Source organism: Sitophilus oryzae, unplaced genomic scaffold (assembly GCF_002938485.1).
Source record: "Sitophilus oryzae breed Bouriz unplaced genomic scaffold, Soryzae_2.0 scaffold_909_pilon_pilon, whole genome shotgun sequence".
Classification (NCBI taxonomy): domain Eukaryota; kingdom Metazoa; phylum Arthropoda; class Insecta; order Coleoptera; family Curculionidae; genus Sitophilus; species Sitophilus oryzae.
In genome coordinates this window covers 246,720-272,320 of record NW_022147538.1, presented here as the reverse complement: position 1 = coordinate 272,320, position 25,601 = coordinate 246,720, and the positions used below count along the sequence as shown (strand labels likewise).

At 33.5% G+C, this 25,601-nt stretch overlaps 3 protein-coding genes across 9 annotated transcripts in view; 2 read left to right on the top strand and 1 right to left on the bottom strand.

Moving 5' to 3' along the window:
- The window catches only part of LOC115890722 (dynein heavy chain 1, axonemal-like), an 84,241-nt gene extending 79,703 nt beyond the window's left edge, over positions 1-4,538 (bottom strand). For both annotated transcript variants that reach the window (XM_030911025.1, XM_030911026.1), the window contains exons 1-2: positions 4,185-4,538; positions 100-207 (exon numbers count right to left, since the gene is read on the bottom strand). In XM_030911025.1, coding sequence (XP_030766885.1) covers positions 100-207; positions 4,185-4,469 — 393 coding nt within the window. In that variant the 5' untranslated portion in view covers positions 4,470-4,538. The remainder of the gene's footprint in view (positions 1-99; positions 208-4,184) is intronic.
- Positions 4,539-5,930: 1,392 nt separating this feature from the next.
- On the top strand, positions 5,931-6,804 carry LOC115890728 (39S ribosomal protein L53, mitochondrial). The gene is made up of 3 exons (XM_030911035.1): positions 5,931-6,144; positions 6,245-6,367; positions 6,421-6,804. The coding sequence occupies exons 1-3, from the start codon at positions 5,999-6,001 to the stop codon at positions 6,581-6,583; spliced, it is 432 nt and encodes a 143-aa protein (XP_030766895.1). The 5' UTR covers positions 5,931-5,998; the 3' UTR covers positions 6,584-6,804.
- Positions 6,805-7,121: 317 nt separating this feature from the next.
- LOC115890730 (gamma-tubulin complex component 2-like) lies at positions 7,122-24,495 on the top strand. 6 transcript variants are annotated; one of them, XR_004051690.1, is made up of 15 exons: positions 7,122-7,241; positions 7,298-7,474; positions 7,540-7,681; positions 7,737-8,038; positions 8,090-8,261; positions 8,314-8,442; positions 8,503-8,679; positions 8,734-8,908; positions 8,966-9,367; positions 9,424-9,770; positions 12,794-12,937; positions 20,518-20,589; positions 22,582-22,745; positions 22,827-22,944; positions 24,384-24,492. XR_004051690.1 is itself a non-coding variant. In XM_030911040.1 (15 exons), the coding sequence occupies exons 1-14, from the start codon at positions 7,189-7,191 to the stop codon at positions 22,876-22,878; spliced, it is 2,508 nt and encodes an 835-aa protein (XP_030766900.1). In that variant the 5' UTR covers positions 7,122-7,188; the 3' UTR covers positions 22,879-22,902; positions 24,384-24,483. The 6 variants fall into 6 exon arrangements, 4 of the variants coding, with proteins under 4 accessions (XP_030766900.1, XP_030766898.1, XP_030766901.1 ...); XR_004051691.1 differs by having other exon boundaries at positions 22,582-22,761; XM_030911040.1 differs by having other exon boundaries at positions 22,827-22,902; positions 24,384-24,483.
- The last annotated feature ends 1,106 nt before the right edge of the window (positions 24,496-25,601 follow it).

Genomic DNA, 25,601 nt, shown 5'->3' with positions numbered 1-25,601 from the left:
ACAAAATTAGCTAGCGTTATATATAAATTGCAGCAAGCTTCTCATTACAAATTGCCGTTTTATTTTTTTTTAGTTTTTAGATTTTCCATTAAAAATTACCTGGTACTGCCTTCTCCTGCGCTCTATAGCTACATTCCTTGGTAGTGTTTTCGGGTCTACTTCATGCTGATGCTGAACCTTTGGCTTAAATGTATTTACTGGAAATGCCTACAACGAAAAAAACGTTAAACCTTGAGAGACAAAGAGTTGCAATTTTCCGGGATAATACCGTATGATAAAAAAAACGGCGTCAAAGACGGCTGGGGAATGACAATAAATAATAATTTTAGCGAGATCAGTATCTATACCGGGTGGATCTGAAAAGTGGCTCACCCCTACAACTTTTTATTTTTTCAGATAAAACAACGAAATTTGGTATGTTAGAATATGACATAAATTAGGATTGATTGCCATATTCAACTGTTTTCGGTCACTTCCGGTTTCACCAGAAATGACTACAACCACGGGGGTGTCACTTGTATGGGAAAACAGGCAACAGTCAAATTTAAACGTGCCAGGACCAACGACAAAGAAAGCAACATCTGCCAGGCATTGGCTTTCTTTGTCACTCACATTGCTTAAATCATGATACCGCGGCCATTTTGTCAACAAAGAAGCTGGCCGGGCTGTCCTGGCAAGTGATTTAAAACAATTTTGCTTTTTACAATATTAAATTACCATTTGGATGTATTTAATGCGATTATTCAATTAACTGGTAAGTCAGAAATTACACACAAATACTTTATTCGTAAATACAACTAAGATGTAAACGTAGTTTTGTATTTTTAGATTTCAACTTTTGCAAAGACCGCCGATAGAACTTGCCTGGCAGCGTACCTGTTTAATTAAACGTATTATTTCCTGATAATAATATCAAAACACGTAAGTACCTCTATAATTTATGATGAAAAATGATTTTGATTATGTTTTATATTATTTAAATACTTTATAACCTCAAATAATAGTAAGATCCTTGTTTATATCGCACAGCCCGTTCAAAACTGTATTGTCTTCAAAAAATGTTTACAGAACAAACAATTATTACAAAAACAATGTCCTTTTAATCTGATTTATACCTCAGAAGGATGCCAGTTAAATTTTTATTAAATCAACATTACATTATTTGGCCATTAATATGCAAAAAGGAGCATATTGCGTTAACTTAAATTTTCTTTTACTTCTCCTGACAATGTTCTCTATATTCTCTATTTTGAGTTAGTAAACTTTTGAACGGGATGTGCGATATATAAAATACATAATATATCCAAGGGTATGATCTGATAAAAGTATTTTTTGATGCATTTTTTGGTTGTTTATGCACATTGGCTTGGTTTATGTTTTATTCAGCTTATATTTATTTGGTATAACAGTTTTTTTTGCCTTTGGAATGGCATGCATTGAGGCTAGATAGTGTTTCATTAGACCATTAAAGAAATTTAAATTAGCATATATTTTTTGTGATGTTAGTGTGTTATCATGATACAGGTAGTTGTATCATAGTGCCTTATGCATGTTATTTACCTATTATATACTTATGTATTATCAGTAAATAGATGATAATATACTACTAAAATGTCTTTTTAATAGTATGTTTATCTGTCCAATTCACTAGTTATTTGCAAAATGTATTTTGAACTAATTTAAGTCATTATTGATCATCTTTCTTTTTCAGGTTCCGGGATATTCTTTTTCATTGTTAAAAAAATATATATATTTCAATATTATTGTAATATAAATCGCAGCTCTAAAAAGTAAATGATATTGTTTACTAATGTGTAATTTATTTACTATGAATTTTCTCTGAAAATAATAAGTCTTTAATAATATCATTGATTTGCTGTGTAAAGTTAATAGACATATTTTCTAATACATTAAATTATATTAAAGTAATAAAAAATATGTTTATTAACTTTAAACAGTAAGTCAGTGATACTTATAAAAATATTTTTTTTAAAATTTCCCCTCTTTTAAGGCCCGCTACTCCAATTCCCCTCAATCTAGCTAGTACTGCCAGGCGACACCAGGTGGCGTCTGTTTCCATTTTTTAACATGAAGTTAGCATTTCTTTAATGTACCTATTCTCTGACTACAACTTTTGATTTGTAAATGGCATCCTCGGTATTTTTGACTTTACTCGATAGAAAATGACACTCTGAATAGAATGACATATCATATATGTCAACTTCTAACATTTTTGCATATGGTTTATTTGAAATTGTAACATGCGGTTCATAACGACAATTTGACTCGAAATGCCAAGTGTGTGGTATCAAATTATTCGTAAAAAATGCATTTTTCAAATATGCTAATGAGCCACCCCCCGTTCCATTTGAAAAATTGAGATACGATTAAAAATACGATTTGGGCATCTTTTAACCGGTCAGGACAAGAAACTAATAACATTTGACGATCCAATCTATTTTTCCAAGGCTCCTTGATTAAAAATTAGTGTTTTTAAAACAGCCATGTCACTCTAGATAGAAATTTAAAATACAATTTGTTTTTGAGCAAATCTGTCAAAAGTTGACATATGATAATATGTCGTTCAATTCAGAGTGTCATTTTCTATCGAATAAAGTAAAAAATTCCAAGGGTGCCATTTAAAAATCAAAAGTTGTAGTCATTTCCGGTGAAACAGGAAGTGACCGAACACAATTGAATAAGTCAATCAATCTTAATTTATGTAATATACCAACATACCAAATCTCGTTTTTTTATCTGAAAAAATAAAAAAATTATAGGGGGTGAGCCACTTTTGAGACGCACCAGGTATAGCCTAGGAACTCCTAGGAAGCAGTGAAGATTTTCGGTATTTATTTTCCCCATTTAAACCATTAAAAATTTTGAAATACTTTAAATACAAAAAATGTTCATTTTATAACTCTCCATCTAATAAAAAAATAATATACAAGGTGTTAAAAAAAACAAAAAAAATTATTTTATATTTTAGAAAGTTTGGCGTAGAATTTTGAACATTGAATGATTTAAGAGTACAATATTTTTATAGCAAAGTAAGTATAGGCCGGCCATCTAAAATAAATACCCTATATAGATTTGAGTTCAAAACAGTCCTTGTATTTGTAATAATTTTTTAAGGTTAAAATATATACTATATTTTTTATTTAATTATTCATATCTCTGGAATTATCGAAATATATTTACACATATCTTAGGATTATGTAAAATGATCTGAAAGAGAAACCAAAAATTCAATAAGATACAGTGTTCCATTTAAAAAAAATCATCCTGATGCACTAATAGAATTGCTGAAAATCGATTCAAGGTCATTACGCCGTTACGCCGATACGCTGTTTTTAGGATAGTGTGGAAGCACCCTCAGTCAGCAAGGAAGGGATGGTTTTCAAAAATAAAATCGATAGAAATATGTGTTTTTTAATGAAAATAATTAGTAAATAATCAGTCAAAAAAAATGCAAATCCTATAAAAACAACATAAAATATAATTAATATATTGAGCAACACTATTTATTTAGAAGAGTGTAATTTCGACCACTAGAAAGTATCAATAAACTTTCGCATGTAACAAAAAATAATTTTTTAATCAGTAAAAAAAAAATTGGTACCGAAAGTACTGAAAGAACCGGTAATTTTTATTTCTAGTCCCGGTTCTTTGATACCTCAAAAGAACCGGAAATTCATGATACTTTCGAGACCGGGGTTTCCCGGTTCTGAAGCCTAATCAACACAAAGGAACACAAGAAGTGAAGGAAAAACAAAAAAAACATAGGAAACTTAAAATTTACACCAAACAACATGAACCATGCAACTTCTAACTAAATTTGAACGTAACAAAAAAACGTAACATAAAATATAACTAATATATTGAGCAACATTATACTTAATAATAAAATAACATATCTAAACTTCAATAATTGTTAATAAGCATTATAGGAACTTCAAAAGAACTTCAGAAGTAAGAACAATAAGAGATAACGTCCCTATTTATTTAGAAGAGTTTGATTTCGACCGCTAGAAAGTATCAATGAACTTTAGCATGTAACAAAAAATAATTTTTTAATTCGGAGTAAAAAAAATTTAAGTACCGAAAGTACCGAAAAACCCGGATTTCCCGGTTCTGAACCCTAGTACCTAGGCATATTATTAATAAAGATTTTCTTATCTTACCACATCTTTATCTGCTTCAAAAGTCATCCATCTCTCGGCCGGTGCCAAAGCAACTCTTTGTCCTGGCGCCACCAGCTCCATGAAAATGGGCGCATGTCTTTCTGTTCTTGCTTGCCAAATAAGGCTAGTCTTCTTATGGCTGCCTGGAAAATTTCTTTTTTGTAGTTCGGCAGTATTTAAATTTGTCAGCAGTTCGGCATAATATCCTCGGCCATATTTCTTCTTTTTTGGGGGAGTTACTTCTTTTAAAATAATATTAGATTTGCTTGTTCTTGACTTATCCATAATCAGCGTCAACTAAATTGACAATATTTTATACTTCATTTTTTCATACGGTTTGTCATGGCCAACTTTTTTCCTTTTTTTAAGACAGTAATAACAAGACAGTAATCCTTTGCAGTAACCGAATAAAATTAGGTTATACAGGGTGTCCCAATATTACTGGACAAAGAACTACTACGTATATGTTTGTACCCCCACCCCTACAAAAATTTTAGTAGAAATATTTTCTAGCTATACCGACGACTGTTTTTTTTTCGTAAAAGGTTCCTTCTAGTATTTACTACGCTTTTTGTCTCTTGTAAAAAAAGTCCATATTGCAATTAAAAGAATAAAAAATCACCAGGTGGAATTGGAAAATATTTATATTAATACTTTTGTAGGGGCTGGTGTAAAACCGTGCCCGTATTTTTTCTTGATTTTTATGAAATTCAAATGTTAAGCCCCGTTCTCAGAACAGCGTCGTGTCGACAGCGACACTGATTGACACTTCAAACGACCAATGGGAGCTGTACTAAATTTAAAATTGACAGCTGTTTGAATTTTGTACAAATCTGATTGGTTCTTTTGTCGTGTCGCTGGCGACAGTCGCACTTCTGAGAACGGGGCTTTATGCGCTTAGCAAAACATAGACACCCAAAATCTCATTCGAATCGGGATAACGGTTTTTATTAAAATAACTTAAAAAAAGTATTTATTTTTTTAAAGTTTGATGGCCTCTAAGCACTTTTGTATAGAGGTAAATTAATTTTGATTCCAAAAATTCGTAATAGTTCTATGTCCACGGAATATGGAGACACCCTGTATAAAAATATCAATCCGAATATCCCCATTATATTGTGCCCGTTCAGGGAACACAGCGGCTGACTGTTTTTGCGTGTAAAAAGAGATCGTTTAGGGAAACCGCTTACTCAGCCACTCAGCCGCTGACCGTCCCTGAATTATTATCTTTTGATGTGCAAAAACATTCAGCCGCTGAGCAAAATACTCAGCGGTCGGTCAGCCGCTGTGTTCCCTGAACGCGCACAATGTTTTTTATTTTTTATTTATAGTCAAACTACTGGTGGCCTACATATATAAAACCAAAACTAAAAAGGAGGTTTTATCTTATCAAAAATTTGTATTTCCTTACAAAAAAATACCGTATGATCGAGAAAAAACGGCGTCAGCGATGGCTATGGAATGAAGATCGCTGTCATTTTATATGTAAATTTATATGGGAAATGTCATTGATGTTCATTTCCCAGCCAACTGGACGCCGTTTTTTTTTTTGATCATACGGTACTTGAATTATTAATAAAAACAAAAAACAACAAAAAATTGTTTTTTATATGAAAAAAAAATTCGTACATTATTTTTCTTCGACACCATCCCTTGTGCAACTCAAGTTTTTACACCTTTTCAATGGTCAAAACCCAAACATGTAAAAATGGTGATTCAAAATTAATACCCATCCTTGATTGTTTCATATTTTCTGTGGTTGCCTAGATTTTCATTTTTTTTTAAATGTCTGTAAAAAGGATTTAAATAGAAAAATGTCAATTTATTTTAGTGGAAGTTTAACTAGATCTGCTGGTTTAATAAGTGCAATATGTAAGCAACTGAACGCAGTTAATTTACAACCGGTAAAGAAAATTCAAGTTCAATTCGATCCTTTTCATCATAACGCAGTTACAGCAAGGTAAACATAACCCCTAAACTGCCTAAACAGATTATTGATTTTTTAACAGCCAGTCTATTTAAAGCCAATTTCTCTTTTTGTAATATTTGTATTTTTTCAGAGATTTTCTTTTTCACATAACGTCCTCCAAGGTACAACAAACAAATTTGAACTGTAGCATTAAAACCAATGTTGTTTCTGACAGAAGTGAGCCCTATATAAAGATTGATTTGATTGAAAACGGGTAGGGTATGAATTTTTTAGATGTGTTTTCACTTTCCCACTTTTTACTTCTAGGAGTGTAAAATTCTTGCTCAATAATTTAACTGTTCTGGAAGTTTTACAAGGAATAAATAAGCACATTAGTTCAAAAGTACCTAAAGAAGAAATTAGTACTGCAAGTACAGCTATTACAAAAACCAAAAAACTTTCCGTTAAAAAGCTGAATAAGCGACGCTAGCAATGGCTGACGCTTCCAAATCTAATGATGTCAGTTCTAAGCTTGTACATACAATTTACGATCAAATTCCTGCCTTTACAGATATTTTCGATGAAGAAACATTTTACATATTTGTAGCTTGTTTTGTTTGTTCCACAATCGTTCTGGCATGTATATTGTCTAGATTTATTACTATTAAGGCTGTAGATTAAAAATAAATGGAATATATAATTTAAAAAATTTTCTTGAATTATATTTAAGCAGTCATCCTACCAAATACTTTAGATATTTGAACTATTATATTTGATATTTAAATTATACTCATACCTTTGATCACCTTTGATTAAAAAGATTAATAATAATAAACGCTTTAATCTTTAATCCTTGTCTTTAATGTAATAATAAAACAATAAAAAAAAACAGGTAAAGATTTTTTTAAAAGCCCATTCGTGGTCCATTAATGACGTAGTTGACTACGTTTTCAGGGCAATGATTTTACATAATCGTCAGTCTTTATACAACCCTGATCTAAAATCGATACATTAATTATTTTGAGGTTAATAAACTGTCAAACTCAAATAGATAAAAATTCAAAATTGTTTACACCGTTTAGATATTTTAAAAAAATGAGTGAATTTCAATTACAAAGTATTGTGGATAATTTATTGCATCACTTAGGGTATGAATTAACATAATTTTTTTGTTCTACTGAATTTTTACCTAGGTGTTTTAAAGGGGTACCGTTCAGCCAGAAGAGGTTGTTGATTATTTACAGAAGAATATTACGCAAACTACAAGTGTTGGTTGTTCAGGAGCTCAAATCACTGAAAAAGGCCAAATAAATAATCTTATAGGAAAACTATCAAATCAGGAACCATTCATTGCCAAGTACAATGATTTGAAACAGAAAAAGTATGAATATGAAAAGTTCTCTTTTATTTTGATCTCAACTAAGTATTCCAATTTCATTCTTTCAGTGTTGATTCTTTAAATCTGTTTGTGCAGTTACTAAACAATATTATCCAAGATACTGGAGTAAAGGAACTACTAGCTAAGACTAAAAGGCAACAATTTACTCTAAGTGCGAAAACAAACATTACCAAAGATGATTTACCCCTAGTAATCAAAGCCATATAGTACATGTTAATCATATTATTATCACTAGATATTTTAGGTAAAAAATATTCTCAAAGAAAAAGTGAAACATAGTCCCGTAGGGGACTTAAGCAGTGTTTTAAATATATCTTCATCTGTTCCAATTGCTTCAACACCTTCAGTAATGTCTTGGGTACAAAGAAAACCTACAATGTCTTTTGATTTTTCAACAACTAGTTTTGGCACTTGCTTAACTACCGTACCTGAAATATCACAAGAAAATGTTTTAATCGAAGATCTCTTGAACTGTTTGATTGGCTTGCCGGGATGTTATATAGAGCCAGAAGATTTGAAGGATCCATATGGACCTCGAACGTTTAAGTAATAAAGTAAAATATTATTGTGAAATTTTTTTTATTAAACTTGTTACAGAATAAATGATAACGTTCCTATATCTCTGCAAGAACTTGTAAAGCAGATATTGCCATTGGCCAGTCATTATTCGATGATACAAAGGTTTACTGAGGAAAAAATGAGATTTGAATTTGGGCAAGTTAATAATGCTTTGGCAGAGGCAATGCAATGTTTAAACAAGGATCATATGGTAAATATAATTTATTTTAACAATTTTATATTCATATTAGTAATATTTGTAGTTATTTGTTGTACAATTAGAAACAGAATTCAGAGCTGGTAATCTGACATTACAGAAGTTATGGTTCTTTACACAAAGAAACATGCAATGTTTAGGAATTGCAGCAGATATAGCATTTTGTATTAGTAAAGTAATAAACACATTTATCAAACCAGTAAATACATTTTTATTAAATTTAGTTTATTTTTAGTCTGATGCGAAAGGTGGTAAGGTATTAAGCTTACTACATGATAACGTTATAAGTTCTATTGGTGATGAACGTAATCAACAATTGTGTTTGAAACTTATGGGAGCTGCCTGTGTGCCTTACATGAAAATGTTGGGCATGTGGATATACATGGGAATCATATCAGATCCTATTAACGAAGTAAATACTGTAATATTTTTAGTATACCTAACTGTCTCTCATAAAAAATTCCAGTTCTTAGTTGAGGATAATGAAGTTATTCAGAAAGAGGATATGCCTGTCGATTATTCGGCCGATTATTGGGACAAAAAATACTGCATACGAAGGGATAGAATACCAAAATTTTTAGAACCTGTCGCAGATATTATATTAAAAGCGGGAAAATATTTAAATGTTATAAGACAGTGTGGTGGGTATACATATATTAATTGTGCTATAACACATTTTTTATGGGATTTATTACCAGGTAAACCGGTAAGAACAAAAATCTGTCCGATACTGTATCGAATTGAAGAAAAACATTACATTGAGGCTATAGAGAAAGCATATATGTTTGCTAGCAAAACTCTTTTGGATCTTGTGATTACCGAAAAGGATCTTATAGGTCGTTTAAAATCCGTCAAGCATTACTTCCTTCTGGATAAGGGCGATTTTATCGTCACGTTTCTCACGTTATGCGAAAAAGAGCTTAATAAAATGGTCGTTGATATTATTCAAAGCAGATTGGAGAGCTTAATGGACTTGGCACTGAGACTATCCAGTTCTGCTAATGACCCTTATCGAGAAGACCTGAAGACTGAATTATTACCGTTTAATTTGCAGTTTCAAATGTTTAAGATACTCAGTATTCAAACAAATTCAGAACAAGGTAATTTTTAGTAGATTTACTTTGAAAATATTGTTACTGTCGGATATTGTTTACAGATTATTGGTCATGTTTTGATCCAAAGAACTTATCTGTTATCGAATCGTTTGCATTTAGTTATGAAGTCCGTTGGCCCCTGTCCCTTATTCTCAACAAGAAATCTCTCGCTTGTTATCAAATGATTTTTCGACATTTATTCTACTCGAAATACGTGGAGAGATTGTTGTGTCAAGTGTGGAAATCAAATAAAGTTGCTAAAAAATTCCACTATTCCGATGCGAGGCACTACAGAGAAGCATTTGCTTTAAGACAAAAAATGTTGCACTGCGTTCAAAATCTAGAGTACCATATGATGGTCGAGGTTATCGAGCCACACTGGTGTAGTTTTATACAGAAAATTCATAAGGTAAGTAAAAATTACCGTATGTTCGAAAAAAAAATGGCGTCATAGACGGCTGGGAAATTACAATCGATTAAAATTTTGGGGAGGTCAAGCCCTAGAGTCATTTATTTAGCCCGAACCTTTTATTTTTTAATGGCTCTTCCATTTTATCCTTTTTTAATCTTTTTTATAATTATTAGTGTCAATTTTTGTAGTGAAACTTTTTTACACGCGCTGGGAGTAAACATTCAATGTCGTGACTCGTGACACACAAGCTAGCGAGACGAAAAGCGGTAAGGACAGTCTACAGCTTAGAAATACGTAGTGACGCGACGTGTATTTGTGAGCAGTCCACGTGTTTATCAAAAATATTGATATTTTAATTTTTTATAATTTATTATTTTACGCGTATAAAACTATTTGTTACACGTAATAAACTATTTTTTAGGCGTAAAAAATATTTTTAGTCGACCATACTAATAGCACAGATTATACAGATTATAATCTTTGTTTTTTCTTTATTGTTTTTCGTGGTTCCAATTTTCGGAATCGGGCACTAGTTAGGTGACTAGTTTGCGTACATAGCACGCCCACTTATGGCCTCTAAAATTGTGCACAGCGCCTGAGCGGCACAGTTATTAGAGAGATATCGGAAAACCGAATACCGTCATCCAGTATTTACGCGTTATCATGGTTACGATATGCGCGAGTCTTTGCGCGAGTCAATTTTTATCGCAACACCCGCTAATAACGTTACCGCCTGACGTAATTTGCGGATCAATTACACCAGAGAAATAGAAGGGATAGAGAATGAGCGTCAACATGCGCAGAAGGTCTAATCAAGTTGGGCGCCATATTCCAGGTCTTCCTGTCATTTTGTATATAGGTGGTAATCTATAAGTAATCAAATATCAATTTGCTGTTTTCAAAAATATTCATATTTTAATTTTTTATAATTTATTATTTTACGCGTATAAAACTATTTGTTACACGTAATAAACTATTTTTTAGGCGTAAAAAATATTTTTAGTCGACCATACTAATAGCACAGATTATACAGATTATAATCTTTGTTTTTTCTTTATTGTTTTTCGTGGTTCCAATTTTCGGAATCGGGCACTAGTTAGGTGACTAGTTTGCGCACATAGCACGCCCACTTATGGCCTCTAAAATTGTGCACAGCGCCTGACCGGCACAGTTATTAGAGATATCGGAAAACCAAACTAATAGCACAGATTATACAGATTATAATCTTTGTTTTTTCTTTATTGTTTTTCGTGGTTCCAATTTTCGGAATCGGGCACTAGTTAGGTGACTAGTTTGCGCACATAGCACGCCCACTTATGGCGTCTAAAATTGTGCACAGCGCCTGACCGGCACAGTTATTAGAGAGATATCGGAAAACCAAATAGCGTCATCCAGTATTTACGCGTACCTTATCATGGTTACGATTTGCGCGAGTCAACGCAACACCCGCTAATTGCTGTCCTCCATTCGCGAACTTCGAGTTCCGGGCTTTACGCCCTGAGGCTACTCGAGAACGGTTCTGAAAGGAGCGGTGCGCGATAGCCTGGTGCCTCCATATGGCGCGGAACAGTTCTGGAACTTTATGACTCAATTGAATGGAGTGAGAGTATCGCGTTCTTGAACAGTTCAGAGCTGCCCAACTGCGTGAAAGGAGGACAGCAAATAACGTTACCGCCTGACGTAATTTGCGGATCAATTACACCAAGCTCTTTCTAAATAACCTCTGATAACGTTTAAAAATTGCTTAAATGGACACGTGCGGGTATTTGACAACCGGAGCCGGCCTGCGAGATCTTTTATTTTAGGTTATGTTTGAATTGTTTTGAATTATTGCTTTAGTTTTATTAGGTAATTTGATATTTAAGTAGCTGGGATTAGTTTTAATTAAATAAATATGGTCCAAAATATGGATTCCACCTCTTCCAATATTAAAGAACCTATAAAGAGTCTTAGGTTTACAGTAGATGACGACTTAGCCCTTCTAAGAGAATTTGTTGCTTGTTGTCCTAAACCCATTGGCAGATGTTGAACAATAAAGCACTGGAAATAAGCACTTTAGCCCTTTAGTTTTAAAATACCTAGTAAACAAAACAATTTCAAAGTTTTAAATTCAAAGTTAGGTTAAGTTTAAATAGCGGACGCGACGCGATCAGAATTCTTTCCGATCCGATAACTATAAATGAAGAGAGTTAATACCACCTCACGTAAAGGAAATAACACCTGGCCTTATTAACGTCCATGCACGCTATTCGGTTTAGCGATATCTCTCTATTACGCTGTTTATTGTTATTTTACGCGAGTTTATTTTTGCGCACAGGAAATTTGACTCGTTTGCACATCGTCATAAAAAACAATTTTCGTACCACGAATTAGGGACAAGATTTTTATCTGTATACTTATAGGATAACTAATCTGTGCTAATAGGTATGGTAGGCTATTAAGATCGACAAAAAAAAGTTTTTTTAATTTCACTCAAAATGAGTTATTTGGGTCATAAATGACATAAATACAAAATATTATCATGGTGTCTGTCTGTAACACAATAACTTAACACACACCATAACTCAAAAACCCCTAAACCGATTTTAACCAAATTTGGCACAAAAATACTTTGGCACCCGAGAAACTGGCCATTAGTTTTTGGTGGGGGTGGGGGGTTGGTATGGGAGGGGGTTAAAATTTAAAAACATCGTAACTCCAAAAATTACAGTAGCTAGCGAAACGCGGTTTTCAATTTAAGATTAGGAATAATATTTGCAACAAAATTTGTAATAACATCAAAATCAAAGTCGCAGTGTTTGAGATAAAAAAAAATTGGCAAAATTCCTTTACTTTGAAACTAAAAGAACTCTATACGTGCCTCCCGGCGCCAATTTTTTTTAGTAAAGCAAATGACGATTTTTTTTCGATCATACAGTACTTTAATGCATCTAATTTTTCTTATTTTTAAAGGTTATTTATTATAACACTTAATGGACACATTATTTATGTGATCATAGGATATTATATGTTTATTTCAGGTTCATAATGTTGATGAAATTTTGTCGTGTCATTGTGATTTTCTAGACAGTTGTTTAAAGGACTGCATGTTAACAATTCCAGCTATTCTCAGCACAATCGTGAAGATCCTAAATATATGTGTGGAATTTTCCAAGTTTATGCAAGTAGGTATTCTTCAAATTGTTAATCGTATTTTTAAGGTATTATTAGACATTTGGTATATTTAAGAGCACCTAGCTGGCTTTACTTATTTGAAGAATTTTACTATGATGATTTTTATAAACCAGAAATAGATATAAGTTGTTTCAAATATTGATAAAGTACCGCAATTGGTTGGTACTTTTGGCAGTTATATCTGTTGTTCTAGAATGTATTAACAGAAACAACGATTATATTTTAGTTTCCTTATAACGTCCGTTTCAAGTATCCAGGTTTCGCATGCATAGGTCATGCCTGGTAGTACACATTGGTCAAATGTTTTCTTCTTTAGATAAAGTGGTATTGTAGATTTGAATATGATTGAGTTTCTTCCATAAGTACTCCATGCTAACTTAATTCTTCTCTTGATTTCTGGTAGTAGAGATCCCGAGCTGTGTATTAGTTGTCTCAAATATATATGTATTCTTCTACTATTTCCAGTGTTGTGTTATTTATTACAATGTTTTTTTCTGTCTACTAGTTCGTTGTAGATTACTTTAGTTTTAGGTAAATTCATTTTGAGACCTACTTTATTGCTGGCTGTATTTAGTTCTTTAATTTGTGCTTGTAGTTCTTCAGGACTATTGGCAATTAGGACTATGTCATGAGCGAATCTTAGTTGACGGAAGATTTCTTCTAGTGTTGCTGTAAACAGCTTTCAGGATATCGCGTCTCCTTGTCGTAAACCTTTGCCAGTTGGGAATTCTGGGGTTGTTTTATATTTATACAGGGTCGCTTTTATGTATGGAAACGGGCGATTATTAGGTAAAATATAGGAGGTAGCGAAAAAAAAATACAAAAGTTATAGGATTTTTAAATATCTATTAGCGAGTAATAAATCTAAGTATACAGGGTCTTTCATAAAGTCGTGGCACATCAAAGTTTCATTTTTCTAAATTGAACCCCCTGTATATTATTACATATTTCAATTCTTCCTTCAATTCTAAGCAAAAATCGAAATACACACAAAGTACCTCAGAGCAACCGTTTCCGAGTTATTGACTTTTGAATATATCACTTAAACAATTCGATTTAATTAATTTCAATGTGTTGGGTTTGATTTAGTGATGCCACTCTGCCGAAACTGTGATACTGTTGTAATGTTTTTTTTTTAAATTCCTATTAGCTACTAGTAAATTTAGTTATACAGGGTCGGTCATAAAGTTGTGTCACATCAAACTTGATTCTTTTTAAATGAAACCCCCTGTATATATTGCATATTTCAATTCTTCCTTAAATTTTAAGCAATAATCGTAATACACAACGTACATAAATTGAAGAATTGAAATGTTAAACGAAAATTTTGTAATTTCCAGACCAGATATACTCTCATTTTATACATCTATAAATGCTAACTTGATGTCATCGTTAAATTAAACGGAACATATCGAAATTAATTAAATCAAATTGTTTTTCAAAAGTCAATAACTCGGAAACGGTTGGTTTGAGGTGCATTGTGTGTATTTCGATTTTTGCTTAGAATTGAAGGAACAACCAAAATATGCAATAATATACAGGGGGTTCCATTTAAAAAAATGAAACTTTGATGTGCCACGACTTTATGACCGACCTTGTATACTTAAATTTATAATAATAATAATAATAATAATATAATAATAAGGGTGACTCCTCAGTGCACTCTGGTTCTGTATTGCGCTCAACCCCCTATCGAACCTACTCAACAAAACGCCCCAAGATGCTTATAAAATATCCTCACTCACACATCCATCTACCATCTCGCACCAGCTATATATGGATGACCTAAAGCTTTATGCAGCAACTAGAAAACTACTCAACAACCTTCTCAATATTACAGAAACATACAGTGAAGACATCCAAATGAAACTAGGAACAGATAAATGTAAAATAAACAGCATTATAAATGGAAAACACACGATACAGGAAGAATACATTCTACAAGACTCAAATATCATACAGAATATGGAAATGGATGAGACATACAAATACCTCGGATACCTACAAAAAACAGGATTAGAGCATGCCAACATAAAACAGCAACTAAAAAGTAAATACAAAAACAGAATAAAACAAATACTCAAAACAGAACTGTCCGGTCGATTTTTTTTTTTTTTTGGTGAGGGGGTGGTTGAAAAATCTTTCATAGACGAATAGTGATCATTTCCATAACCATCTCGAGAGAGACGGTCCTAGAAATAACCCCTAGACAGTGTGGGACTCGGTTGATACCCACTAAAAAAAGTCCACCTCCGAGGAATCAGCCGCCGAAGAATGGTCAGCTATTATTCCTGCTAATATGTGGGGAAGAAAGAGAGGGGGTGTTGTGGGGGTGATGGGAGGACTATATTATGAGAAGGGGGGGGGGGACAAAATTAATTGTCTAGAAGAATGGTTTTAAGATGGGAGTATTTGAAGGTACTATTGGGGATAGTACCGATTTTCTCGTAGAACTTCAAGGCACGATCTCGAAGGTATTTGGGGATGGGGTCGATGCGTAGGTCGGTACGTATGTCGGAGTTGCGTATATACCAGGGAGCTCTGGTGATATAGCGGAGGATTTTGTTTTTACAAACTTGGAGTCTGTGGATTTGGCTGTCAGAGGCTCTACACCATACTGGGGCTGCATAGAGGAGCTGAGGGCGAATGACTGTTCTGAACAGTAGGACTTTATTTGAGAGGGAGAGGGTGCTCTTTTTGCTGAGGAGGCCATGAAGGCTAGCATAAGTGGCACGGGCACCAGAGATTTTTTTGTCGATATGAGGGATCCAGGTTAGCCGTCGGTCTAGTGTGACTCCGAGATACTTGGCGGTTTCCCCCCAAGGGATCTCTTCGTCGTCTATGACTAGAGGAGGAGGTAGTGGGAGCCTCATTCGTCCTGAGACGAACAAGGTTTGGGTTTTTGCTGCGTTGATTTTGATTTTCCAGTGGGAAAACCAATCAAGCAGCTGGGCGATGTAGGGTTGGAGCCTGCTCTGAATTCCATTGCTCGAGGCAGTGGAGGTGTCGTCTGCGAATAACGCAAGACGAGTCTCCAGGGATTTAGGGATATCGGATGTGAACGTATTATAGAGTGTGGGCGACAGGACAGAGCCCTGCGGCACCCCCGCCTCTATAGCACGAGGAGAGGAGAGAGAGTCTCTGATGCGGACCTGGAATCTCCTAACGACAAGAAAGGATTTGATGATGAGAGTGATCTGCTGGGGAAAGTGGAAAACGTGGTGAAGCTTGTACACAAGGCCTTCGTGCCAAACCCTGTCAAAGGCCTTCTCGATGTCAAACATGACAAGACCAGTGCCCCGCTTGGCGTTTAGACCCTGCGTAACATATTCCACCGAAAAATTGTACGTACAATCTAACTATTCTCATCCTACGATCACGTTATGGTCTAGTCTTTTTATTTGTTTGCATATTCGACATTTTCCTGACCCACACTACTTCTTGTAAGAGCGGTTGGCAAGGTTGCTTTGTCCAATCGAATTTCGCGCCTTTAGTCGATTATGATAAGTTATTAAACAAACTTAAGTCTGTAAAAACAAGATGCCTAAAATTTTAATTAAGTAGATAGTTTTATTTTTTTGTTCGTATTTTCCCTAGTAGTACAGTAATGTAATAATGTATGAACAAATACATCCCAATACAACCCCTATAATCCGAAGTACTGTATAATCCTATAATCCCAGCGCCCCAATCGTGTTAAATGAACCATAATCTGAACACCTTGAATTCGGCAATTTGAATTACTCTGCATGTACCCGGCGCACAGTGCTTCGAACATATGGCTCTAGAGGACAAAAATCCAAAACTTCTCTTTTATTGTAAGCAATTTATTCAAACTCGGTTTATTTGACACAAATGATGAGTACTCTCATTGTACTAAATGATGATGTTCTTAGTCCCACGTTTATGAAAAAAAAATCTAATAAATAATAATAATGTTGGAGCTGTGTTCCATCTAAGCAAATAATAAGTTATAGTATGAAAACGGTGTAAGTATTAAATAAATTCCTGTGATAAAAAAGAATTGAAATAACATTAGAACATGATTCCTACAATATAAGCCTAATACGTAAGATAAGATAAAAATGTTTTTGTTTAATGAAAAAGAAACATTAATGTTATATTTAATTAAAAAAAAAACTTAAGATACTATAAATTTACTTTAGGACAACAAAATGCATAGATCGTAACTACTTTGATTCAGAAGAATTACTGCTGACAGAATCTTCCAAATTTATAGTATCCAAATCAGGTAGATGAAGTATCCTCACATATAAGATATTTCTGTACATCATTTTCTAATATGTTACTTTTTCGCGTTGTTACTGTTCATTTTGTCGCTATGAGGGGTTCGGATGTTAATAGTTACCTCTTTAATACAGCATATCCATATATTATTTTTTCCTTTTCTTGGGTATGAGATTATATAATAAATTGAAAGATGGACACTTTTTTTATGCGACGTTTCGCTCCAACATAGTGGACTTTTTCAGGCACCAGTGGTGTCTCATTTGACTGGAAGGTTCATCAATATCTAATAAGAACATATTTTTTGAAATACAAATAATTTTGAGTTCTTGTCTTTATGATCAAGCCAAGTATTAGCCAGATCGGCATTGCTTATCAATTTTACTCCATCTGAAAAGTATTATAAAATAAAGTTCGTCGCAAGCAGACGCAGGTGAACTATACAAAAATTAAAAGTGTATGAATATGGCAACAAAAATATTCAATAAATACGATATGTTTTGATATGTTTTTTAAATGCCTTTTGAAGTTTGAAAACGTAAAATTTTATACCCATTTAAGAATCATCTTAAAAATAAATAAAAACTACACAATCACGAACTTGTTTAGAAATAAATTTAAAGTTACATACCTTGTTTAACAATATCCATAGTGGCTTTCAATTAAGTGCGTAAATTCGTTTAACTCCGTAATATACAGAACTACTATGAATGTTATTCTTTTTACTGATGAGATAATGATCGCAAAATTTATTTTTAGTGAAAATATTTGCTATTAAAAACGCTGTTTATGAAAAATAATATACAGGATGGTTGAACATTGCTATAAGTATAAAATTATACAGGGTGTCCCAGAAATAAGTGCAGATATTTTAACTGGTAGTATAGTTCAACCCCAGAAACACGCCTATGAGGTATTTTTTGCGAAAAAAAAATGTTGAAAATTTAAAATTTTTCTTGACATTTTCCGGGAAATTTGAAAAAACTTTTTAGTGCCACTTGTTTATTCACCTGAGATTTCTCTACGGTGTATCTAAACCTTGCAGTGTTGCAACCTCCTATGTTATCCACATTCTACATAGTTCTACATTTATAAATTCATAGAAAAATTTCTACTCAAAAATTAGGAATGTTAAATTTTTATCAGTGCTCATTATTAATATGTATTATAGAAAAAAAACACATTAATTATTTTTAGTACTTACCCTTTCAATGAAAACTTAACAAAAACCACCGAAAATTAACTAAAACATTACGTTTATGACGTTTACGAAAATGATTCATCATATTATTCACAACCAGGTCACAAAAAAGAAATTCCTAAAATGTTTATCGTAATTAAGAATTCAATATTTGTTTTCTTTCATGTTTCTCTGTTTTATTTGAACCACTGATTTACAAAACACCTTGAAAAGCGCACATTACTTTGAATACCTCTCTTATCGCTACTTTACGAACTACTTTCAATTTAAGACATGTTTCACTCAACAATTTTAAATACGTATTTTGTTTTTTCGCTATTTTTTCGATGTATTTTGACAGCCCGACCGTCGCGCGTTGGCCAAGAGTGCCACGTGTGAACTGGTCCTTTGAGCCGCGCCGTCGTGGCAGGCTTGCGTCAGACGACGATGTTAAGCAACGTTGCCGTAGTTACAACAATTTCAAATTCAAGAGATTCGAAGCAATCAAATTTGTATTAAATTTTAAAAATAAAACAGAGAAACATGAAAGGAAACAAACAAAACGAAAATGAATTGATTATTCGTCGGGCTGTTTTCGATATATTGAATTCTGAATTACGATAAACATTTTAGAAATTTCTTTTTTGTGACCTTATCAATAATCAATTCATTTGTGTTTTGTTTGTTTCCTTTCATGTTTTTCTGTTTTATTTTTAAAATTTAATAAGAATTTGATTGCTTCGAGTATCTTGAATTTGAAATTGTTGAAACTGCGGCAACCTCGCATGACGCAAGCTCGACACGCCGGCGCGACAAAGAAGTAGTGAGCAATTACCAACCAGTGATGCGTGGCTGTCTTGGCCGACGGTTGGACTGTTGACGGAATTGTCGAAATACATCGAAAAAATAGCGAAAAAGCAAAATACGTATTTAAAATTGTTGAGTGAAACATGTATTTTCTTAGATTGACAGTAGTTCGTAAAGTGGCGGTAAGAGACAATAATTCTCAACATTTATTCATTCAGAAAGATATTCAAAGTAATGTGTAATGTGTGCTTTTCAAGGTGTTTTGTAAATCAGTGGTTCAAATTGTGATGAAACCTATACGAAAATAATGTGTTAAGTTAAAAATGGGGACTGTTATTTTAGCAGTTTTTATAATAGCACGTACAAGTAAAGCAGCACAATGAAGTGTATTTAGTTAAGTGTGTATCGAAAAAGAGAACTGTCGCAGTTACATCGATCTGTCATAAGTATCTTTTTTAATGTTGGGTAAGTTTTTTTAATTTAACTTTTAAACATTTAACTTTTAATTTATTTTATGTAATAATATCACAATCTTAAAAATGTAATGCAAACTCCTCAGGTGTTGTGATTTTATGACTTACTTGTAAACATATACTTTCTTGTCCATATGGCAACACAGTGCGTCGAATTAACTGAAATCCGGGCTTGATCCGGGTAATTGGATGTAGTTGGCAATATCTGCCGGCGGTTCTCAAAATGTTGCGATTATTTTTTTAAATTTTCAAAGTTAAATAACTTAGTTATTTTCAATTTATTTTAAAAATGGTAAAGAGAAAATATGTTTATTTTGACCAGATCTACCACCTCTTAAAATATCTGCACTCATTTCTGGGACACCCTGTATATTCAGATATTAGTAAATTTTAACTTATTTTTTGATTTTTGTTCATGGGACGAAGCACTGTGCGGCGCCCTCAACATAGCTCGCCCACCCCGCCTTTTTACCCACGGCACGCTACTGATCAATACCTAAATAAAAATATTGTTTCATTACAAACAACATTACGAAAATAGTACTGTTTTGTAACCTTTGCAAATATCAGTATCAATCTATTCAATTTTATAATCGCCCCCCGTAGCATAGTCGCCAAGTAATATCGTCGGGACTAACAAAATTAAACCTCGTATATCAAAACACAAACAAAAATGTGTAACTCGAAATTTGGCCCCCATATACGAACATAAACATTTCCAATGTTAATAGCACGGTTTTACGCTGTCTGGGTGTTATTTAGAATGAACAAATTTGAATACATTATCCTACACTAGTTTTAAAAAGTTCTATTCTAAAGGAATAAACTATTAATTTTTTATTGAATTTGCTGCTTTGTTCAGCGGATGGAACGCTATTTCGTCGAAGCAGAGTTGGGTTCGTTACCAAATTCGCTTTACGATTCCTTCACACAGGTATTTTACTATAATTATTATGCTTGAAGCTTTTACATTAATTTGATCACACTGTTTATTGTTCATGTATTGTTATGCATGTTTCTTACTTTTTTATAACAATTAATTTTTTTTTCTAAATATATTTTTTACGTGAAAAATAATTATTTGTGGTTGTTCATTCCTGTCACAAACTAATTTTCTATTTAAATCAGTCCATTATAGCGTATGATCGAAAAAAAAAACGGCCTCAAAGACGGATGGGAATGGCAATCAATGATAATTTTGGCGAGGTCAACCCTAGTACCTGCCAAATAATGACATCTAGCAGGGCTTGATCTGGCTAAATTTATCATATATAGGGAGATATACATCAAAGAGGGAGTTCCAATCTCCTTTACGCTTCAGTAAAGAACCCGCTACGATGGTATACCTATAGATCATACCAAATAAACTTTTAGTCATGTGATTAAGCTTGCCGGCACAGCGTTGCCAGCTTTTGCATATTTTCTTTTAATTGAAATATTTTAGGAAACAAAAATAAAATTAAAGTAATTAAAGATTTCAGTTAACGTCTCCTTTTTGCTGCCAGGGCTAATCTGGACGGGGCCTACTTTGTTTACGCGGAATCCGAACCGCGGTCCTCGGCCATATCATGGTCGATGGCCTACCGACTTGGCAAGTGTCTAAATCGACTCTTACTCACGAGATATCCGATCTCATCCGGCCTCGAACCGGCGCGGCGTGAATGAGCAGTGTGTGTCAATAGATTTTACACTTTTGCCTTTGGACAACAGCACGATACTGAGTTTCGAACCAGCCACCCGTCCATCCACTGGTATCGCCTTACGTCGCTTAACTTCGGTGTTCTAATGGGAACCGTTGTTTCGACGTAGCTGGGCCGTTCGAATTAATTACGAATATCTAAACAGTTATTATTTACATCAAGAAAACTCACCTCCTTAACAGCATTTAAGAGACATTAAGGACCATTACAACCGCTTCCCTATTCAAAATATTCTAATAAAGGTGGCTATGGAGTTTTTTGCAACGGGTGTTAAGCTGCTTCGGCATCTTGTACACTTCGCACTCAAAAACTTTCTAAAAAGAACAATTTTCGACTGACTTTTCGACTTTTCGAAACAATTTCGAAAAAAATTTAAGCTTAAAATATCACAACACAATTCACTTAAACCAAAAACTCGTAATACAAAACTAAAAAGAGTCAAAATGAATCAGAATGTCAAGAAATAAATAAATATATGTGACAACTTGACATTTTTTACAGCAGAGCTACCACCTGAATCGCAAGCGGGAAATCTTAATTCCAGTTAGTCACCCCGGCGCCGAATATGTCCATGGTTGGCAACAATGAATATAATAATCGCGCCCTCGATGACGTAACTAAAAGTTTATTCGGTATCGGTTATAGATCTTATTTACTGTACAGTACGTCTGTCCGTTCTGTAGCTACGGGGTATCCGTGAGAGGGGAAACGATATTCTCTCGATGTTTTTCGTAAAAAAATAGACGACGCGTCCCATCAATATAAAATCGACAAATTTGCAAGTAGCCAATAAAATAAGTGGGCGGAGCGATTTGCGGTGACGCACTCGTCAAATCGACGTATAAAATATATTGCTGTTTATTTAAATATTTTTTGTCCGCATTCCTTTCATAGACACAGATCCAGCAAACGTACTGTAACTAATAAGGCCGTTACCTATTGTAAAGGTGCGTTCATCGCGGCTGCGCCGCTTTACGCCACGCCTCGCAAATAATTTTTTTAACAAATACTTTTGTACGCGCTTAAAAAAATACACTTCAAAAGTACATGTTAAAAAAATGTTTTGCGAGGCGCAGGGCGGAGCGGCGCAGCCGTTGTAAACGCACCTTAAGATGTTATCTATTTGGATTTAATTTTTCGTACTACACGAAAAAATCTAAACAATCTGGATCTTAGGTTTGTTTTATATTATATTTACCCTACTACAGATATTTTTATCTTTATAGAATGAAGTAACGTTTCAAGACCAGGAATTAAACTTAAGTTTTAAAGGCAAAATAACCCTGTACGACAGCGAGTTTTTGAAAGCCATAAGATCGCTTTTGGCACAAATCAACGACTTAAATAGAGACACCAGTGAGCACGACCGTCTCTTTAATTTATTATACAGGTATTGTTGTATTCAAGTTAACATTTTTGGCATGCGATGTCTATAGTTTAGCCCTTAAACCCATCCCTCTGTTCCTTTTAGCCTTCGCTTAGACTATTCCAAATATAGTAGTGTAATGCATGTGCAAGTTTAGGAATAAAATAATATCAAATTCTTGGTGAGAATATTATTAAACACATGGTAAAATGAATATTTGAAGGTGATTTTTTATTCTGTTTGGACTATTTTGTTAAGAATAACAACACCTTCATCAACTTCTTTAAAACAATTTCATTTTATATAATCTATGAAAATTGTTCTTAATGTAAAATTGTGATAAATCTATCACATTTTTTGTGTCTTATGCCGGGTCCAGACCATAGACAAACTAACAAAAGCAAGACTTTTCAATGGATTGAGGAAGTCGAATTATTGTTTTTGCGCTGGCCAGTTGAGTCAGAAATCATCGCGCAGTCGCATTCGTCAAACCTAAGCTAAATAAAACGAAAAACGTTTTTGCCTTGAACCATCCTTGAACGAACTGTTGAATTCCTGATTTTGCGTTTTGTTTGGTTATTACTATTATTTTATTAGCGTACAAAACGAAAACAAATAATTTAATACATTTTATATTTATGAAGAACATAATAATTACTGTGATTATACATACCTATTATTGTGATTACATCGCTAACGTAGACAAAACGAAGGTCCTACAAATTGACTGTAAGTTATAAGAATCTTTATCTTTTTAATCTTTTTATGATTTGAATTTTCGTGCTTTATATTTTATAATAGATTCGAAATGTTAATATTTTTGCAAATTCTTGGGAAAATGTGAAGTTTATATTTTTGTTTTATATTTGAAAAAGTTGTATATTTTTAAGATGTTTCTTGTTGTTCCTATTATTAATATTATAATATACATAATTATTTTTTTGTACCTTATAAATACGTTTTCGTTTATTTAACTTTTGTTTTTATATCTGTTATGTCCAGAAATTATTGTTTATTTTACGGATGGAAATAAATTTATTTGATTTTAATAAACGCTTTTTAATTAAACATCCTTGTCTAAAAGGCTACTACAAAATACACAATCCATAAGTAAACCGTCCTCGTCTAAAAGGCCAGTTGACGCAAGCGCGGTAATAAACTCTTATCAAACTTGTTACCGTTTTGCAGTACAGCGTTGACGAGTCTTGCTTTTGTTAGTTTGTCTATGGTCCAGACCAAACAGACAAAACAACAACAAGATAGAAACATTCATGTTTTACGACAAAATTGCGACAAATCCAATACATTTCTGTGATATTTTTCTCTCGTTTTTGTTGGTTTCAAAATTTGGGGACTTTTCAATGTTTTGTTCGTATATTTTACGACAAGTTGTCGGCGCAGTGTGGATGGCCAGTGCTGCCAACAGTAGGAGACCAGTGAAATCACACATGGTTAATAAAACTCATTTGCAACAACTAAACTTTTGACTTTGTTGTACTTTTGCCCTTGACAATTTGTGTCAAGTTTTCTTGACAGAATTTTCCATTTTTTGTCACAGGTTTTTCTTGTTTTTGTCTCACAATCGTGTTTACTTTTTGTCGCCTTGGTCTGGACCCGGCATTACTGTTTGATCTGAGAATAATTTTGACTTGTTTTTTTTAGATTGAATTTTAATTCATTTTACACTGGAGAAGGACTAATAGATGGATCGTCCGGTTAAGCTGACTTTATTTATTATATTTTAAAATGTTTACAATATATTACTTCACAGTTCTTTCTGGTCTTTTTATAACACGGATCGAGATTATGGTTGTATGGTTGGAGTGTATTACCATTTTCTACAAATATAAAATACTGTCTGCCTTTCATTGGTAGACCTAAGTTCAGTTGTTGCATAAAAGATATTCTATTATTATCACATTTAGGGCATTTTCTCTCAACTATAGGCCCTTCCAGTGGCGGATACAGGGCGGGGCCCCCCCCTAAAATCTGTCAATTGGGTTAAATATTAGGCTTTTGGGTTAAAAATGGCGCCCTAAAAGGCATATTTGGCATTATTTTTTATTTGGGCCCCCCCTAAAATAAATTACTGTATCCGCCCCTGGGCCCTTCACCTTCCTCCTCGTCATCGAATACCTTCAAATTTCCTTTTCTTTTGTACATAGCGCGAATTAAAGTGTAATATACCGTACTATTTTCGTCTATTAACACTAAAACATGAATAATATCTGTAAATAAAGATCAGCAAACTTATAATAAACGCTTTCAGGTTTGTACTCTTTCGAACAAGCGTAACAAACAATATTTCCAATGTCCTTTAAGGAGGGTAATATCGAACCGCAATCGGGAAAAAAACCAGTCACTATTTTAGACGAAATTTTCCAATGGCGTAGCATCAGAAATTAGCTTGTACCTAGACGGTACAAAATATTTATTAAAACGTAAACTAATATATCGTTCATTTTTGAGTAATGCATATACAATTTTGTATTTTATAGTCTCACCTTTATAATATTAGAATATCTAAGTCGATAACGCAAAATTTATTTTACAGTCACAGTGGACTGATTATCAAGACAATTATTTATTTATTAACGTGTGTATAATGTATAATTAAAAAAAAAATAGGGTATAGTAAACACCACGAATGTTTGGGAGTGATACATCGCTTGATGAAGTTAGAATTGACACGCGCGCTATCATTTTTGCATTAAAAACGTAAATTTTTACCGCAGACGTAGGTTTTTAAAGCCCGATCTAATCATCTGCCTGCGCTCCTCCTACTTATTCTAAAATGTTAGCGTGATTGACAAAGACGATACTATATCGCGTTTCTTTGATTGATTCGTTTTTGTGCATCAGTCCATTGGTGTGCTTACA